At 45.9% G+C, this 20,228-nt stretch overlaps 1 protein-coding gene across 5 annotated transcripts in view; it reads left to right on the top strand.

Annotated features, from left to right (window-relative positions):
- Window positions 1-20,228, top strand: part of LOC106591480 (attractin) — a 627,298-nt gene that overhangs the window by 500,791 nt on the left and 106,279 nt on the right. For all 5 annotated transcript variants that reach the window (XM_045723805.1, XM_045723804.1, XM_045723802.1 and 2 more), the window contains exon 26: window positions 18,524-18,602. In XM_045723805.1, coding sequence (XP_045579761.1) covers window positions 18,524-18,602 — 79 coding nt within the window. The remainder of the gene's footprint in view (window positions 1-18,523; window positions 18,603-20,228) is intronic.

The raw sequence follows: 20,228 nt of genomic DNA, 5'->3' as shown, positions 1-20,228 counted from the left end.
GGCAGAGTACTGGGCGGAGGCCGGCTAGTAATGGTGACTATAGCTCAGGGCAGGGTACTGGGTGGTAGCCGGCTAGTAATGGTGACTGTAGTTCAGTGCAGGGTACTGGGAGGAGGCCGGCTAGTAATGGTGACTATAGTTCAGGACAGGGTACTGGGCGGGGTCCGGCTAGTAATGGTGACTAAAGTTCAGGGCAGGGTACTGGGTGGAGGCTGGCTAGTAATGGTGACTATAGTTCGGGGCAGGGTACTGGGCGGAGGCCGGCTAGTAATGGTGACTATAGTTCAGGGCAGGGTACTGGGCGGAGGCCGGCTAGTAATGGTGACTATAGTTCAGGACAGGGTACTGGGTGGAGACTGGCTAGTAATGGTATCTATAGTTCAGGACAGGGTACTGGGCGGAGGCTAGTAATGGTGACTATAGTTCAATGCAGGGTACTGGGCGGAGCCTAGTAATGGTGACTGTAGTTCAGGACAGGGTACTGGGCGGAGGCTAGTAATGGTGACTATAGTTCAGGGCAGGGTACTGGGCGGAGGCCGGCTAGTAATATTGACTATAGTTCAGGACAGGGTACTGGGCGGAGGCCAGCTAGTAATGGTGACTATAGTTCAGGACAGGGTACTGGGTGGTAGCTGGCTAGTAATGGTGACTATAGTTCAGTGCAGGGTACTGGGAGGAGGCCGGCTAGTAATGGTGACTATAGTTCAGGACAGGGTACTGGGTGGAGGCCGGCTAGTAATGGTGACTATAGTTCAGGACAGGGTACTGGGCGGAGACCGGCTAGTAATGGTGACTATAGTTCAGGACAGGGTACTGGGCGGAGACTGGCTAGTAATGGTGACTATAGTTCAGGGCAGGGTACTGGGCGGAGGCTGGCTAGTAATGGTGACTATAGTTCAGGGCAGGGTACTGGGCGGAGGCCGGCTAGTAATTGTGTCTGTAGTTCAGGATAGGGTACTGGGCGGACGCCGGCTAGTAATGGTGACTATAGTTCAGGACAGGGTACTGGGCGCAGGCCGGCTAGTAATGGTGACTAAAGTTCAGGATAGGGTACTGGGCGGAGGCCGGCTAGTGGTGACTATAGTTGAGGACAGGGTACTGGGTGGAGGCTGGCTAGTAATGGTGACTATAGTTCAGGACAGGGTACTGGGCGGAGGCTAGTAATGGTGACTATAGTTCAGGACATGGTACTGGGCGGAGGCTAGTAATGGTGACTATATTTCAGGGCAGGGTACTGGGCGGAGGCTAGTAATGGTGACTATAGTTCAGGGCAGGGTACTGGGCGGAGGCCGGCTAGTAATGGTGACTAAAGTTCAGGGCAGGGTACTGGGTGGAGGCTGGCTAGTAATGGTGTCTATAGTTCGGGGCAGGGTACTGGGCGGAGACCGGCTAGTAATGGTGTCTATAGTTCAGGACAGGGTACTGGGCGGAGGCTAGTAATGGTGACTATAGTTCAGGGCAGGGTACTGGGCGGAGGCTAGTAATGGTGACTATAGTTCAGGGCAGGGTACTGAGCGGAGGCCGGCTAGTAATGGCGACTATAATTCAGGACAGGGTACTGGGCGGAGGCCGGCTAGTAATGGTGACTATAGTTCAGGGCAGGGTACTGGGCGGAGGCTAGTAATGGTGACTAAAGTTCAGGGCAGGGTACTGGGAGGAGGCCGGCTAGTAATGGTGACTATAGTTCAGGGCAGGGTACTGGGCGGAGGCTGGCTAGTAATGGTGACTATAGTTCAGGGCAGGGTACTGGGCGGAGGCCGACTAGTAATGGTGACTAAAGTTCAGGATAGGGTACTGGGCGGAGGCCAGCTAGTGGTGACTATAGTTGAGGACAGGGTACTGGGTGGAGGCTGGCTAGTAATGGTGACTATAGTTCAGGACAGGGTACTGGGCGGAGGCTAGTAATGGTGACGATAGTTCAGGACATGGTACTGGGCGGAGGCTAGTAATGGTGACTATATTTCAGGGCAGGGTACTGGGCGGAGGCTAGTAATGGTGACTATAGTTCAGGGCAGGGTACTGGGCGGAGGCCGGCTAGTAATGGTGACTATAGTTCAGGACAGGGTACTGGGCGGAGGCCGGCTAGTAATGGTGTCTATAGTTCAGGACAGGGTACTGGGCGGAGGCTAGTAATGGTGTCTATAGTTCAGGGCAGGGTACTGGGCGGAGGCAAGTAATGGTGACTGTAGTTCAGGACAGGGTACTGGGCGGAGGCCGGCTAGTAATGGTGACTAAAGTTCAGGGCAGGGTACTGGGTGGAGGCTGGCTAGTAATGGTGTCTATAGTTTGGGGCAGGGTACTGGGCGGAGACCGGCTAGTAATGGTGTCTATAGTTCAGGACAGGGTACTGGGCGGAGGCTAGTAATTGTGACTATAGTTCAGGGCAGGGTACTGGGCGGAGGCAAGTAATGGTGACTGTAGTTCAGGACAGGGTACTGGGCGGAGACCGGCTAGTAATGGTGACTATTTTTCAGGACAGGGTACTGGGCGGAGGCCGGCTAGTAATGGTGACTATAGTTCAAGGCAGACTACTGGGCGGAGGCCGGCTAGTAATGGTGACTATAGCTCAGGGCAGGGTACTGGGTGGTAGCCGGCTAGTAATGGTGACTATAGTTCAGTGCAGGTTACTGGGAGGAGGCCGGCTAGTAATGGTGACTATAGTTCAGGACAGGGTACTGGGCGGAGTCCGGCTAGTAATGGTGACTAAAGTTCAGAGCAGGGTACTGGGTGGAGGCTGGCTAGTAATGGTGACTATAGTTCAGTGCAGGGTACTGGGCGGAGGCCGGCTAGTAATATTGACTATAGTTCAGGACAGTGTACTGGGCGGAGGCCGGCTAGTAATGGTGACTATAGTTCAGGACAGGGTACTGGGTGGTAGCCAGCTAGTAATGGTGACTATAGTTCAGTGCAGGGTACTGGGAGGAGACCGGCTAGTAATGGTGACTATAGTTCAGGGCAGGGTACTGGGAGGAGGCCGGCTAGTAATAGTGACTATAGTTCAGGGCATGTTACTAGGCGGAGGCCGGCTAGTAATGGTGACTATATTTCAGGACAGGGTACTGGGCGGAGACTGGTTAGTAATGGTGTCTATAGTTCAGGGCAGGTTACTGGGTGGAGGCCGGCTAGTAATGGTGACTATAGTTCAGGACAGGGTACTGTGCGGAGACCGGCTAGTAATGGTGACTATTTTTCAGGACAGGGTACTGGGCGGAGGCCGGCTAGTAATGGTGACTATAGTTCAAGGCAGAGTACTGGGGGAGGCCGGCTAGTAATGGTGACTATAGTTCAGTGCAGGGTACTGGGAGGAGGCCGGCTAGTAATGGTGACTATAGTTCAGGACAGGGTACTGGGCGGAGGCCGGCTAGTAATATTGACTATAGTTCAGGACAGTGTACTGGGCGGAGGCCGGCTAGTAATGGTGACTATAGTTCAGGACAGGGTACTGGGTGGTAGCCAGCTAGTAATGGTGACTATAGTTCAGTGCAGGGTACTGGGAGGAGACCGGCTAGTAATGGTGACTATAGTTCAGGGCAGGGTACTGGGAGGAGGCCGGCTAGTAATGGTGACTATAGTTCAGGGCAGGGTACTGGGCGGAGGCCGGCTAGTAATGGTGACTATAGTTCAGGGCAGGGTACTGGCGGAGGCCGGCTAATAATGGTGACATACATGAAGGGAACTCTCGTGCGCCAGCTGTGTGGTTAGTGAGAAAGTGCATGTTGCAAATGTACGCTCCCTTACTAGACGTCCGACTACGTCCGATAAATCCGCGGACGGCGTCGGGCCGCTCACAGGGGCCGGATCTTCCAGGAAGTCATCGAACGGAGTCTCTCGGACCTTCCGTTTCCGTTTAATACAATTTTCAAATTTTGGTCATTTCTTTGCAGTTGCGGATTATTCCACGGGAGGGCGAATGGAATCATATTGCAAACGTAACATATATCACCAATCACGACACAGCTTTTTCTCCTAAACGGAAAAGAATTCGAAGACGAAACTCGGTCTGCGTGGGTTTGGCATAATGGGCAGTTGGCCCCGAACAGGATGGAGTCAAGGCCTCGACGCTTTTCGAGTTAAGGCTATTTTTCTGGGATTGAAAGTCAAACAGGAAAATAGAGTGCTGATTTGACCGCTTCACATCAAACTACATGAGCCTACGGTGTCAGGAGAAAAGGAACCATACATTTACCAATGTTCATTTCAGAGAAATTGTAAAGTCAAAAAAGTTACATATCCAGTTGCAGCGTGTTCAGATGAGTCCGTTGAGGCGGGTTTCGGAGCTCTGCGTGATTTCTGTGATTTTCTGTGATTTTCTGAAACAACACACACTTGTTCAACCCTCTGTAAATAAGTCAGTTCTTAACATAAAGACCTAAAACTCAATATTCTATAAGAGCCTAACGTTCAGATTCCTGTGTCAACCAGAAGTGCCTTAAAATGGTGTCATAGGGGCTGTTTTGAAGGGTTAAAAAGGTCAGATCTTTCCACAACTTCATATGTGTGACTAGGCAACCCTCATGAACTGTAATTCAGTCATATATCCCATCAGATGTCAAAGAAAAGCTCTCTCACACACACACACAGCAAGGACGGAGTGACACAGTGCGGTGCTTAAAGACACAAAGAGCCTGCAATGGCATTACCATTATCTCTAGGCTGTGCCGAGTTCAATGAGACGCCCCGCTTGACCGTAGCTTGCTCGGTCTGAGCGCAGTGACCGTGAGAAAACTAGGCCCAAAATGATGCCTGCACCAATATGTCAAGTGCTTTTTGGTGACAGTGAGAGAACCGTTAGGGTTAGAAGCACAATTCAACCTCAGGAGCGTTCCTGAGGTCCTCCCGATCTGTGCAAGCCTAACCTTGACCCTGTGGCATTAACCCTTCAAAGTAAAAAGAAGGTGTTTAGATCAAAAAGTGTGCAATGACTTCTCTCCCCATAGGAATACATTGACAATTCTCCTAAATTCAACCTGAAGTCTATGTGGGTTATGAATGCCTTATGAACCTGTCTTCTATAACAATCCATCAGGCTATTGTGAGGTCTACCTGTGTCGATTCTAAGGTTCCTGGAGCAACCGGAAGTTGTTAAAATCACCCTAGAGCTATTGTCATATAAGCAACCTGCAGATAGTGAAAATCACGCAACTCAACCATGTGTCATTCAGTCAATTCTTAAGGTAGAGACTTCATATTCAGGATTCTGTTTATGTCTACCCCAAAGACAACGTGTGTTGAGTAAGAGCTTCCTGTGACAACCGGAAGTTGTTAAAAACAGCCTAGAGCTATTGTCATTTAACCTGCACATAGTGAAAATCACGCAACTCAACCATCTGTCATTCAGTCAATTCTTAAGGTAGAGACTTCATATTCAGGATTCTGTTTATGTCTACCCCAAAGACAACGTGTGTTGAGTAAGAGCTTCCTGTGACAACCGGAAGTTGTTAAAAACAGCCTAGAGCTATTGTCATTTAACCTGCACATAGTGAAAATCACGCAACTCAACCATCTGTCATTCAGTCGATTCTTAAGGTAGAGACTTCATATTCAGGATTCTGTTTATGCCTACCCCAAAGACAACGTGTGTCTATTCTTTTTGCAAAAAAAACTAAAACACACACACACAATTTGGCCATAGGGACATAGTGTGGGGCTTAGAGGCTTATACCGCCTTCAATAGTTATTTTCGTTCAAACGATTCAAGAACCATCAGACCTAGAGCTCCGAAATTTTAGAAACCTGTTCTAGAGCTCAAGTCGATAGTGCACGGTGATTTATGTGGCTCTAGAAGGTTCTCAGACCGAGAAAGCGCCTCGTGCATTTACAATATGTTCAATTCATTTTGAATATCACGGACATGGCGACATATAGAAATGTCCCAGAGTCGCAAGACTAGGTGCATTGAAACCGCCTCGGCCCATAGAGACGGACCCCAATGTCTCTGTCCGATAGCTCATTCAGGAACCCCGTAGTAACGCCCTGAAAAAGTGGATTTTCAGCACCAATTAAGGCCATTGCTCGGGCACCGAGTGACCTATCGAGCCGAAACTTGGGATTCGGGGTCGCCTCACATAGGCCTACACATATTGTCAGAGCTGGACCCGCAGCTATAACGTAACTATGTGTTTTATGGTTTTTTATGGTTACAATTGAAAGCACTGTGAATTATGGGCCTTCTCTGACATATGTGATAGTTGGCTTCTATACGAGTTGGAAAAAGTTGATTTGGTGTCAGATGGTATCAGTTTGGTGTCAGAATGACATCTAATTGACTGATGGACGCTGACTGCTGGGTGACGAGCAATGGAGAGGAACCACAGTCACTGCCCGGCCATCCCGAGTTCATCGGGCCAGTCAATTATGCATTTCTGCAGTATTTTTGAGCATGCCTAAATTCGTAATGCTAAATTCCCATTGAATCATATTGCAACGTAACGCGCAATATTGCAGACGTAACGTGCATTTGCAATATGATTCAACAGCAATAAATATCACCAAAGTTGACATGATGAATCATATTGCAAACGTAACGCACAATATTGCAAACGTAACGTTGTCACGTCCTGGCCAGTATAAGGGTTAATTGGTATTGTAGTTTGGTCAGGACGTGGCAGAGGGTATTTGTTTTATGTGGTTCAGGGTGGTGTTTTGGGAAAAGGGTGTTTGATTTATTATTTCCGGGTTTTGAGTTATGGTCTATGTTTATGTATTTCTATGTGTAGTCTAGTGAGTGTGTTTCTATGTTGAGTTTATTGGGGTGGACTTCCAATTGAAGGCAGCTGTTTGGTGTTGCCTTTGATTGGAAGTCCTATATTAGTTGGGTGTGTTTGTCTTGTATTTGTGGGAGATTAGTTTTTGTTTTTGTATGTATAGCCTGCAAAACTGTCATTTGTCGTGCTTATTGGTTTCTTGTTTTTTCGTGTTCAACGTTCGTTAATAAATTAAGAAAATGAACACCAACTCTGCTGCATATTGGTCCACCTTTTCAGACGACGATTTCGCTATATCATCGGATGATGAAGAAAATCGTGACAAACGTGCATTTGCAATATGATTCAACAGCAATAAATATCACCAAAGTTGACATGATGAATCATATTGCAAACGTAACGCACAATATTGCAAACGTAATGTGCATTTGCAATATGATTCAACAGCAATAAATATCACCAAAGTTGACATGATGAATCATATTGCAAACGTAACGCGCAATATTACAAACGTAACGCGCATTTGCAATATGATTCAACAGCAATAAATATCACCAAAGTTGACATGATGAAATCAACACAATGAGCGATAGAGAGGAACCACAGTCGCTGCACGGCCATCCCCAGTTCATTGGGACAGTCAATTATGCATTTCTGCAGTGTTTTTGAGGATGCCAAATTCGTGATGTTGAGATCCATTGAAACATATTGCAAATGCGCATCAGTGCACATGGTGACCCGAAATGGGTTACCAGGATTATTTTTTAACAAGGGTTTTAAATGCCTTTAGGGGGGTGCAAGGGGTCCACGGTTGGGTAGGGGAGCACCTTCCATCAGTGCCCATCCAGTATGGGGCGCCCCTAGTCATTTTGGACTTTTTTCAAAAAATCGCAAAAAAATGACTGTCCCACTTCTCTCATGTCACCATCAAGCCATGGAGAGTAACCACAGTCACTGCACGGCCATCCCCAGTTCATCGGGACAGTCGATTATGCATTTCTGCAGTGTTTTTGAGCATGCCAAATTCGTGATGTAAGGCCCATTGAAACATATTGCAAATGCGCATCCGTGCACATGGTGACCCGAAATGGGTTACCAGGATTCTTTTTTAACAAGGGTTTTAAATGCCTTTAGGGGGGTGCAAGGGGTCCACGGTTGGGTAGGGAGCACCTTCCATCAGTGCCCATCCAGTATGGGGCGCCCCTAGTCATTTTGGACTTTTTTCAAAAAATCGCAAAAAATGACTGTCCCACTTCTCTCATGTCACCATCAAGCCATGGAGAGGAACCATAGTCACTGCACGGCCATCCCCAGTTCATCGGGACAGTCCATTATGCATTTCTGCAGTATTTTGAGCATGCCAAATACGTGATGCTAAATGCCCATTGAATCATATTGCAAATGCGCATCCGGCGTATTTGCAATATGATTCAACAGCAAAAAATATCACCAAAGTTGACATGATGAAATCAACACAACGAGCGATGGAGAGGAACCAGGAGCATTCCTGAGGTCCTCCCGATCTGTGCAAGCCTAACCTTGACCCTGTGGCATTAACCCTTCACAGTGAAAATAAGGTTTTTAGATCAAACTGTGTGCAATGACTTCTCTCCCCATAGGAACACATAGACTATTCTCCAAAATTCAACCTGAAGTCTATGTGGGTTATGAATGCCTTATGAACCTGTCTTCTATAACAATCCATCAGGCTATTGTGAGGTCTACCTGTGTCGATTCTAAGGTTCCTGGAGCAACCGGAAGTTGTTAAAATCACCCTAGAGCTATTGTCATATAAGCAACCTGCAGATAGTGAAAATCACGCAACTCAACCATGTGTCATTCAGTCAATTCTTAAGGTAGAGACTTCATATTCAGGATTCTGTTTATGTCTACCCCAAAGACAACGTGTGTTGAGTAAGAGCTTCCTGTGACAACCGGAAGTTGTTAAAAACAGCCTAGAGCTATTGTCATTTAACCTGCACATAGTGAAAATCACGCAACTCAACCATCTGTCATTCAGTCAATTCTTAAGGTAGAGACTTCATATTCAGGATTCTGTTTATGTCTACCCCAAAGACAACGTGTGTTGAGTAAGAGCTTCCTGTGACAACCGGAAGTTGTTAAAAACAGCCTAGAGCTATTGTCATTTAACCTGCACATAGTGAAAATCACGCAACTCAACCATCTGTCATTCAGTCGATTCTTAAGGTAGAGACTTCATATTCAGGATTCTGTTTATGCCTACCCCAAAGACAACGTGTGTCTATTCTTTTTGCAAAAAAAACTAAAACACACACACACAATTTGGCCATAGGGACATAGTGTGGGGCTTAGAGGCTTATACCGCCTTCAATAGTTATTTTCGTTCAAACGATTCAAGAACCATCAGACCTAGAGCTCCGAAATTTTAGAAACCTGTTCTAGAGCTCAAGTCGATAGTGCACGGTGATTTATGTGGCTCTAGAAGGTTCTCAGACCGAGAAAGCGCCTCGTGCATTTACAATATGTTCAATTCATTTTGAATATCACGGACATGGCGACATATAGAAATGTCCCAGAGTCGCAAGACTAGGTGCATTGAAACCGCCTCGGCCCATAGAGACGGACCCCAATGTCTCTGTCCGATAGCTCATTCAGGAACCCCGTAGTAACGCCCTGAAAAAGTGGATTTTCAGCACCAATTAAGGCCATTGCTCGGGCACCGAGTGACCTATCGAGCCGAAACTTGGGATTCGGGGTCGCCTCACATAGGCCTACACATATTGTCAGAGCTGGACCCGCAGCTATAACGTAACTATGTGTTTTATGGTTTTTTATGGTTACAATTGAAAGCACTGTGAATTATGGGCCTTCTCTGACATATGTGATAGTTGGCTTCTATACGAGTTGGAAAAAGTTGATTTGGTGTCAGATGGTATCAGTTTGGTGTCAGAATGACATCTAATTGACTGATGGACGCTGACTGCTGGGTGACGAGCAATGGAGAGGAACCACAGTCACTGCCCGGCCATCCCGAGTTCATCGGGCCAGTCAATTATGCATTTCTGCAGTATTTTTGAGCATGCCTAAATTCGTAATGCTAAATTCCCATTGAATCATATTGCAAACGTAACGCGCAATATTGCAGACGTAACGTGCATTTGCAATATGATTCAACAGCAATAAATATCACCAAAGTTGACATGATGAATCATATTGCAAACGTAACGCACAATATTGCAAACGTAACGTTGTCACGTCCTGGCCAGTATAAGGGTTAATTGGTATTGTAGTTTGGTCAGGACGTGGCAGAGGGTATTTGTTTTATGTGGTTCAGGGTGGTGTTTTGGGAAAAGGGTGTTTGATTTATTATTTCCGGGTTTTGAGTTATGGTCTATGTTTATGTATTTCTATGTGTAGTCTAGTGAGTGTGTTTCTATGTTGAGTTTATTGGGGTGGACTTCCAATTGAAGGCAGCTGTTTGGTGTTGCCTTTGATTGGAAGTCCTATATTAGTTGGGTGTGTTTGTCTTGTATTTGTGGGAGATTAGTTTTTGTTTTTGTATGTATAGCCTGCAAAACTGTCATTTGTCGTGCTTATTGGTTTCTTGTTTTTTCGTGTTCAACGTTCGTTAATAAATTAAGAAAATGAACACCAACTCTGCTGCATATTGGTCCACCTTTTTCAGACGACGATTTCGCTATATCATCGGATGATGAAGAAAATCGTGACAAACGTGCATTTGCAATATGATTCAACAGCAATAAATATCACCAAAGTTGACATGATGAATCATATTGCAAACGTAACGCACAATATTGCAAACGTAATGTGCATTTGCAATATGATTCAACAGCAATAAATATCACCAAAGTTGACATGATGAATCATATTGCAAACGTAACGCGCAATATTACAAACGTAACGCGCATTTGCAATATGATTCAACAGCAATAAATATCACCAAAGTTGACATGATGAAATCAACACAATGAGCGATAGAGAGGAACCACAGTCGCTGCACGGCCATCCCCAGTTCATTGGGACAGTCAATTATGCATTTCTGCAGTGTTTTTGAGGATGCCAAATTCGTGATGTTGAGATCCATTGAAACATATTGCAAATGCGCATCAGTGCACATGGTGACCCGAAATGGGTTACCAGGATTATTTTTTAACAAGGGTTTTAAATGCCTTTAGGGGGGTGCAAGGGGTCCACGGTTGGGTAGGGAGCACCTTCCATCAGTGCCCATCCAGTATGGGGCGCCCCTAGTCATTTTGGACTTTTTTCAAAAAATCGCAAAAAAATGACTGTCCCACTTCTCTCATGTCACCATCAAGCCATGGAGAGTAACCACAGTCACTGCACGGCCATCCCCAGTTCATCGGGACAGTCGATTATGCATTTCTGCAGTGTTTTTGAGCATGCCAAATTCGTGATGTAAGGCCCATTGAAACATATTGCAAATGCGCATCCGTGCACATGGTGACCCGAAATGGGTTACCAGGATTCTTTTTTAACAAGGGTTTTAAATGCCTTTAGGGGGGTGCAAGGGGTCCACGGTTGGGTAGGGAGCACCTTCCATCAGTGCCCATCCAGTATGGGGCGCCCCTAGTCATTTTGGACTTTTTTCAAAAAATCGCAAAAAAATGACTGTCCCACTTCTCTCATGTCACCATCAAGCCATGGAGAGGAACCATAGTCACTGCACGGCCATCCCCAGTTCATCGGGACAGTCCATTATGCATTTCTGCAGTATTTTTGAGCATGCCAAATACGTGATGCTAAATGCCCATTGAATCATATTGCAAATGCGCATCCGCGTATTTGCAATATGATTCAACAGCAAAAAATATCACCAAAGTTGACATGATGAAATCAACACAACGAGCGATGGAGAGGAACCAGGAGCATTCCTGAGGTCCTCCCGATCTGTGCAAGCCTAACCTTGACCCTGTGGCATTAACCCTTCACAGTGAAAATAAGGTTTTTAGATCAAACTGTGTGCAATGACTTCTCTCCCCATAGGAACACATAGACTATTCTCCAAAATTCAACCTGAAGTCTATGTGGGTTATGAATGCCTTATGAACCTGTCTTCTATAACAATCCATCAGGCTCCTGTGAGGTCTACCTGTGTCGATTCTAAGGTTCCTGGAGCCACCGGAAGTTGTTAAAAACACCCTAGAGCTATTGTCATATAACCTGCACATAGTGAAAATCACGCAACTCAACCATGTGTCATTCAGTCAATTCTTAAGGTAGAGTCTTCATATTCAGGATTCTGTTTATGTCTACCCCAAAGACAACGTGTGTGGAGCAAGAGCTTCCTGTGACAACCGGAAGTTGTTAAAAACAGCCTAGAGCTATTGTCATATGACCAACCAGCAGATAGTGAAAATCATGCAACTCAACCATGTGCCATTCAGTCAATTCTTAAGGTAGAGACTTCATATTCAGGATTATGTTTATGTCTACCCCAAAGACAACGTGTGTGGAGCAAGAGCGTCCTGTGACAACCGGAAGTTGTTAAAAACAGCCTAGAGCTATTGTCATATAAAACGCACATAGTGAAAATCACGCAACTCAACCATCTGTCATTCAGTCAATTCTTAAGGTAGAGACTTCATATTCAGGATTATGTTTATGTCTACCCCAAAGACAACGTGTGTGGAGCAAGAGCTTCCTGTGACAACCGGAAGTTGTTAAAAACAGCCTAGAGCTATTGTCATATAAAACGCACATAGTGAAAATCACGCAACTCAACCATCTGCCATTCAGTCAATTCTTAAGGTAGAGACTTCATATTCAGGATTCTGTTTATGTCTACCCCAAAGACAACATGTGTGGAGCAAGAGCTTCCTGTGACAACCGGAAGTTGTGAAAAACAGCCTAGAGCTATTGTCATATAAAACGCACATAGTGAAAATCACGCAACTCAACCATCTGTCATTCAGTCAATTCTTAAGGTAGAGACTTCATATTCAGGATTCTGTTTATGTCTACCCCAAAGACAACGTGTATGGAGCAAGAGCTTGCTGTGACAACCGGAACTGGTTATAAACAGCCTAGAGCTATTGTCATATGGCCACCTGCACATAGTGAAAATCACGCAACTCAACCATCTGTCATTCAGTCAATTCTTAAGGTAGAGAGTTCATATTCAGGATTCTGTTTATGTCTACCCCAAAGACAACGTGTGTGGAGCAAGAGCTTCCTGTGACAACCGGAAGTTGTTAAAAACAGCCTAGAGCTATTGTCATATGTCCAACAAGCAGATAGTGAAAATCACGCAACTCAACCATGTGCCATTCAGTCAATTCTTAAGGTAGAGACTTCATATTCAGGATTCTGTTTATGTCTACCCCAAAGACAACGTGTGTGGAGCAAGAGCTTCCTGTGACAACCGGAAATTGTTAAAAACAGCCTAGAGCTATTGTCATATAAAACGCACATAGTGAAAATCACGCAACTCAACCATCTGTCATTCAGTCAATTCTGTGGTGGAGTATCAGTGTGATGGAGTGTCAGTGTGATGGAGTGTCAGTGTAATGGAGTATCAGTGAGTGATGGAGTATCAGTATGATGGAGTATCAGTGTGGTGGAGTATCAGTGTGATGGAGTATCAGTGTGTGGTGGAGTATCAGTGTGATGGTGTATCAGTATGGTGGAGTATCAGTGTGATGTATCAGTGTGATGGAGTGTCAGTGTGTTGTAGTACTAGTGTGATGGAGTATCAGTGTGGAGTATCAGTGTGTTGGAGTATCAGTGTGTGATGGAGTATCAGTGTGTTTGAGTATCAGTGTGTTTGAGTATCAGTGTGATGGAGTATCAGTGTGATGGAGTATCAGTGTGTGATGGAGTATCAATGTGATGGAGTATCAGTGTGATGGAGTATCAGTGTGGTGGAGTATCAGTGTGTGGAGTATCAGTGTGATGGAGTATCAGTGTTGTGGAGTATCAGTGTGATGGAGTATCAGTGTGATGGAGTATCAGTGAGTGATGGAGTATCAGTGTGTTGGAGTATCAGTGTGTTTGAGTATCAGTGTGATGGCGTATCAGTGTGATGGAGTATCAGTGTGATGGAGTATCAGTGAGTGATGGAGTATCAGTGTGGTGGAGTATCAGTGTGATGGAGTATCAGTGAGTGATGGAGTATCAGTGTGATGGAGTATCAGTGTGTGATGGAGTATCAGTGTGGTGGAGTATCAGTGTGATGGAGTATCAGTGTGTGATGGAGTATCAGTGTGGTGGAGTATCAGTGTGATGGAGTATCAGTGAGTGATGGAGTATCAGTGTGATGGAGTATCAGTGTGTTGGAGTATCAGTGTGTGATGGAGTATCAGTGTGGTGGAGTATCAGTGTGATGGAGTATCAGTGTGATGGAGTATCAGTGAGTGATGGAGTATCAGTGTGATGGAGTATCTGTGTGTTGTAGTATCAGTGTGTGTTGGAGTATCATTGTGATGGAGTATCAGTGTGGTGGAGTATCAGTGTGATGGAGTATCAGTGTGTGATGGAGTATCAGTCTGATGGAGAATCAGTGTGATGGAATATCAGTTTGATGGAGTATCAGTGTGTGATGGAGTATCAGTGTGATGGAGTATCAGTGTGGTGGAGTATCAGTGTGTGATGTAGTATCATTGTGATGGAGTATCAGTGTGATGGCGTATCAGTGTGGTGGAGTATCAGTGTGTGATGGAGTATCAGTCTGATGGAGAATCAGTGTGATGGAATATCAGTTTGATGGAGTATCAGTGTGTGATGGAGTATCAGTGTGATGGAGTATCAGTGTGGTGGAGTATCAGTGTGTGATGTAGTATCATTGTGATGGAGTATCAGTGTGGTGGAGTATCAGTGTGATGGAGTATCAGTGTGTGATGAAGTATCATTGTGATGGAGTATCAGTGTGATGGAGTATCAGTGTGGTGGAGTATCAGTGTGATGGAGTATCAGTGTGTGATGGAGTATCATTGTGATGGAGTATCAGTGTGATGGAGTATCAGTGTGTTTGAGTATCAGTGTGATGGAGTATCAGTGTGTTTGAGTATCAGTGTGATGGAGTATCAGTGTTGTGGAGTATCAGTGTGATGGAGTATCAGTGTGGTGAAGTATCAGTGTGATGGAGTATCAGTGTGTGTAGTATCAGTGTGGTGGAGTGTCAGTGTGATGGAGTATCAGTGTGATGGAGTATCAGTGTGGTGGAGTATCAGTGTGATGGAGTATCAGTGTGTGGTGGAGTATCAGTGTGATGGTGTATCAGTGTGATGGAGTATCAGTGTGTGATGGAGTATCAGTGTGGTGGAGTATCAGTGTGATGGAGTATCAGTGTGTGATGGAGTATCAGTGTGATGGAGTATCAGTGTGTGATGGAGTATCAGTGTGGTGGAGTATCAGTGTGATGGAGTATCAGTGTGATGGAGTATCAGTGTGGTGGAGTATCAGTGTGATGGAGTATCAGTGTGTGGTGGAGTATCAGTGTGATGGTGTACCAGTGTGATGGAGTATCAGTGTGTGATGGAGTATCAGTGTGGTGGAGTATCAGTGTGATGGAGTATCAGTGTGTGATGGAGTATCAGTGTGATGGAGTATCAGTGTGTGATGGAGTGTCAGTGTGGTGGAGTATCAGTGTGATGGAGTATCAGTGTGATGGAGTATCAGTGTGTGATGGAGTATCAGTGTGGTGGAGTATCAGTGTGATGGAGTATCAGTGTGGTGGAGTATCAGTGTGATGGAGTATCAGTGTGTTGGAGTATCAGTGTGATGGAGTATCATTGTGGTGGCGTATCAGTGTGAAAGAGTGTCATTGTGATGGACCCTGTGAGTGTAGATAGAGACAGATACTGAAATAAAAGGTACAAGGTAAAACTCGGTCCACATAGCTATTTTGTTAGCTATTTATCAGTCGTATTGCTTGGGGGTAGAAGTTGTCTGACTTGTTGCACCGGTATCTCTCGCCGTGTGGCAGCAGAGAAAATAGTCTATGACTTGGGTGGTTGGGGTCTTTGACGATTTTCCAGGCCTTCTTTTCACACCGCCTGGTATAGAGGTCTTGGATGGCAGGAAGCTCGGCCCCAGTGAATGTACTGGGCCGTCCGCACAACCCTTTGAAGCGCCGTGCGAACCAGGGCGGTGCTGTTGCCATACCGAGCAGTGATGCAGCCAGTCAATATGCTCTCAATGGTGCAGCTGTCAAACTTGTTCCACCTCCTGCTTTGGATGAGGCTATGGTTGTGCCTTCTTCAACACTGTGTGTGTGTGTGTGTGTGTGTGTGTGTGTGTGTGTGTGTGTGTGTGTGTGTGTGTGTGTGTGTGTGTGTGTGTGTGTGTGTGTGTTTGAACCATTTTTAAATCTTTAGTGAGATTTGGACACCGAGGAACTTGAAGCTGTCTATCTGCTCCTATCGCCCTGTCGATGTGAATGGAGGCCTGCTCGCCCCCGTTGTTTCCTGTAGTCCACAATCAGCTCCTTGGTCTTGCTGATGTTGAGGGAGAGGTTGTTGTCCTGGCACCACACTGCCAGGTCACTGACCTCCTCTCTGTAGGCTGATCAGGCCTACCACCGTCGCTTCGTCAGCGAACTTGATAATGGTGTTGGAGTCCTGCGTGGCCACGCGGTCGTGGGTGAACAGGGAGTACAGTAGGGGACTAACCACACACCCTTGTGGGGCCCCTGTGTTAAGGGTCATCGTTGCGGAGGTGATGTTACCTACCCTTACCACCTGGGGGGCGGCCCCGTCAGGAAGTCCAGGATCCAGTTGCAAAGGGGAAGTGTTCAGACCCAGAGTCCTTAGCTTGGTGACGAGCTTGTGATGGGACAATGGTGTTGAACGCTGAGCTGTAGTCAAGGAACAGCATTCCTCTTATCCAGGTGGGAAAGGGCAGTGTGGAGAGCAATTGAGATTTACTTAATCTGTGGATCTGTTGGGGCCGTATGTAAATTGCAGTGGGGGTCCAGGGTGTCTGGGATGGTAGAGTTAATGTGGGCCATAGCCTCTCAAAGCACTTCATGATTACAGACGTGACGGCTACAGGGTGGTAGTCATCGTGTCAGGTAACCTTAGAGTTCTTAGGAACAGGAAGGATGGTGGCCATCTTAAAACATGGGGATTACAGACTGGTACAAGGAGAGATTGAACATTACAGACTGGGACAAGGAGAGATTGGACATTACAGACTGGATAAGGAGAGATTGGACATTACAGACTGGGATAAGGAGAGATTGAACATTACAGACTGGGATAAGGAGAGATTGGACATTACAGACTGGGACAAGGAGAGATTGAACATTACAGACTGGGACAAGGAGAGATTGAACATTACAGACTGGGACAAGGAGAGATTGGACATTACAGACTGGGACAAGGAGAGATTGGAGATTACAGACTTGGATAAGGAGAGATTGGACATTACAGACTGGGTCAAGGAGAGATTGGACATTACAGACTGGGGTAAAGAGAGATTGGACATTACAGACTGGGATAAAGAGAGATTGAACATGACTGTGAATATGCCAGCCAGCTGATCTGAGCCTTGCTCTGAGAACGCGCCTGCGGCCTTGCTGCTGTTTACCTGATTAAAGAGCCTTTGTAATCCGTAATGGACTGTAACCCCTTGCCACATGCGGGCTGGCGCAGGAGCCTGTGTAATATGATTACAGATTACACCTTGTCCTTTTGCTCATTTGATGACTCTGCGGAGCTCATTGCAGGACTTCTTGTACTTGTTCCCGTCTTCGGCATTAGCATCAGGGTTGTCTTTGATAGCTCTGTGTGCTGCTGTAACCCTGCCCTTTAGTTGAGAGCCAACCACAGTGTTAATCCAGGCTAGGGAATGGAGTCTGGAGTATGTACAGTACACACACTCGTTCCTGTCAGTCTGCCAGCTGTGTTATTCTGGAAGAACCTCTGTGGGTATGATGTCATGTTTTCTCTACGCACACTAAATTACACCACACACACACACACACACACACACACACACACACACACACACACACACACACACACACACACACACACACACACACACACACACACACACACACACACACACACACACACACGTACACACACACACCACAGTGAATTCCATTGTCAGCTTCTCTCTACTTTCCTCTCTCTTCTGGAGTTTTGTATTCTGTTCCAGAGGTTCTGGGATCTACTCTGATTTACACTGATGTTTGGAGCAGGGTTTCAAACCTCTCCTCTGGGACCTCCATGTTAAGAACTATTCCACGGCCGGTACACCTGATTCAACTTGATAACCTTTTGACTGAGGGAATCAGATGAGCTAGTTCGAGTAGGGGTTTGAGAACCACTGGTCTAGGGGACATCCTCTTGTTGTAACTGTGATCAGCGGGGGTCTACCTACGGACTGACAGGCTCCTCCTCTTCCTGTTTCCTCCCATGAGCTTCCTGTCTCTAACTCATCCTCTTCCTGTCCCCTCCCATGAGCTTCCTGTCTCTAACTCATCCTCTTCCTGTCCCCTCCCATGAGCTTCCTGTCTCTAACTCATCCTCTTCATGTCCCCTCCCATGATCTTCCTGTATCTAACTTCTCCTCTTCCTGTCTCCTCCCAGCTGCTACCTGTATCTAACTGCTCCTCTTCCTGTTTCCTCCCATGAGCTTCCTGTATCTAACTTCTCCTCTTCCTGTTTCCTCCCATGAGCTTCCTGTATCTAACTTCTCCTCTTCCTGTCTCCTCCCAGCTGCTTCCTGTATATAACTGCTCTTCTTCCTGTTTCCTCCCATGAGCTTCCTGTATCTAACTGCTCCTCTTCCTGTTTCCTCCTATGAGCTTCCTGTAGCTAACTCTTCCTCTTCCTGTTTCCTCCCAGCTGTTTCCTGTCCCTCCTCCTGGTGGCGGCAGTCGTCTGGAAGATCAAACAGAGCTGCTGGGCGTCACGGCGACGCGAGGTGAGTGGTTACCACGATATCAGTGTTCAAGACACCTAACACGTGGTTCTGATACCTCACCTGAGTGGTCTGTTGTACTACTATAACACCTCACCTGAGTGGTCTGTTGTACTACTATAACACCTCACCTGAGTGGTCAGTCGTACTACTATAACACCTCACCTGAGTGGTCTGTTGTACTACTATAACACCTCACCTGAGTGGTCTGTTGTACTACTATAACTTCTCACCTGAGTGGTCTGTTGTACTACTATAACACCTCACCTGAGTGGTCTGTTGTACTACTATAACACCTCACCTGAGTGGTCTGTTGTACTACTATAACACCTCACCTGAGTGGTCTGTTGTAGTCGTACTACTATAACACCTCACCTGAGTGGTCTGTTGGCCATTTTGAGGACACGTTCCTCCTCATGAGAACCACATATTTTTCAATGTCAATTTTCTATAACTTGTGACATCAAATTAAATTGTATTTGTCACATACACTTGGTTAGCAGGTGTTAATGCGAGTGTAGCGAAATGCTTGTGCTTCTAGTTCTGACAGTTCAGTAATATCTAACAAGTAATCTAACAATTCCTAAACAACTACCTAATACACACAAATCTAAGTGAAGGAATGGAATAAGAATATATAAATATATGGATGAGCGATGACAGAGCGGCATAGGCAAGATGCAGTAGATAGTATAGAGTACAATATATACATATGAGATGAGTAATATAGGGTATGAGAACGTTATTAAAGTGATAGTATTTAAAGTGGCTAGTTATCCATTTATTAAAGTGGCCAGTGATTGGGTCTACATGTAGACAGCGGTCTCTCTGAGTTAGTGATGGCTGTTTAGCAGTGTGCTGGCCTTCAGTGGTGGCTGTTTAATAGTGTGATGGCCTTCAGTGATGGCTGTTTAGCAGTGTGATGGTCTGGAGATAGACGCTGTTTTTCAGTCTCTCTACCACAGTGTAGACTGGGTTATCCTCTACTCAGTGTAGACTGGGTTATCCTCTACCACAGTGTAGACTGGGTTATCCTCTACTCAGTGTAGACTGGGTTATCCTCTACCACAGTGTAGACTGGGTTATCCTCTACTCAGTGTAGACTGGGTTATCCTCTACTCAGTGTAGACTGGGTTATCCTCTACTCAGTGTAGACTGGGTTGTCCTCTACTCAGTGTAGACTGGGTTATCCTCTACTCAGTGTAGACTGGGTTATCCTCTACCACAGTGTAGACTGGGTTATCCTCTACTCAGTGTAGACTGATTGTAGTGGCTTCCTTTCCTCTTTACCATAGCCACTGCCCAAGCCTGAAGCGGGGTTGTTTGGTACGCACACAGTCCACACTCAAGGTTTCCAAACAGCCAAACATTCAATGTGATCCAGGGATATGGTGCAACAAAAATGTTTATTCTTCTTATATCTAACAGGAAAAGGATTATCCAATCAACTTAAAACATAGATTACTTGATATGGAAAATACATAATATGACCTGTCTGTATGTATGTCTGTATAGTCAAAAAACAATACCGCTCCCGTGTCTGGCAAGGACTCCTCCCCCCGAAGGCCCAACTACCTGCCTTTATCCTAACACACTTACCGCAGTACAATGAATGGGCAAGAGGGGGGG

The sequence above is a fragment of the Salmo salar genome, chromosome ssa09 (genome assembly GCF_905237065.1).
Source record: "Salmo salar chromosome ssa09, Ssal_v3.1, whole genome shotgun sequence".
Taxonomy (NCBI): Eukaryota; Metazoa; Chordata; class Actinopteri; order Salmoniformes; family Salmonidae; genus Salmo; species Salmo salar.
The sequence above is the reverse complement of the archived record's forward strand: the minus strand, read 5'-3'. Positions and strand labels throughout refer to the sequence as shown.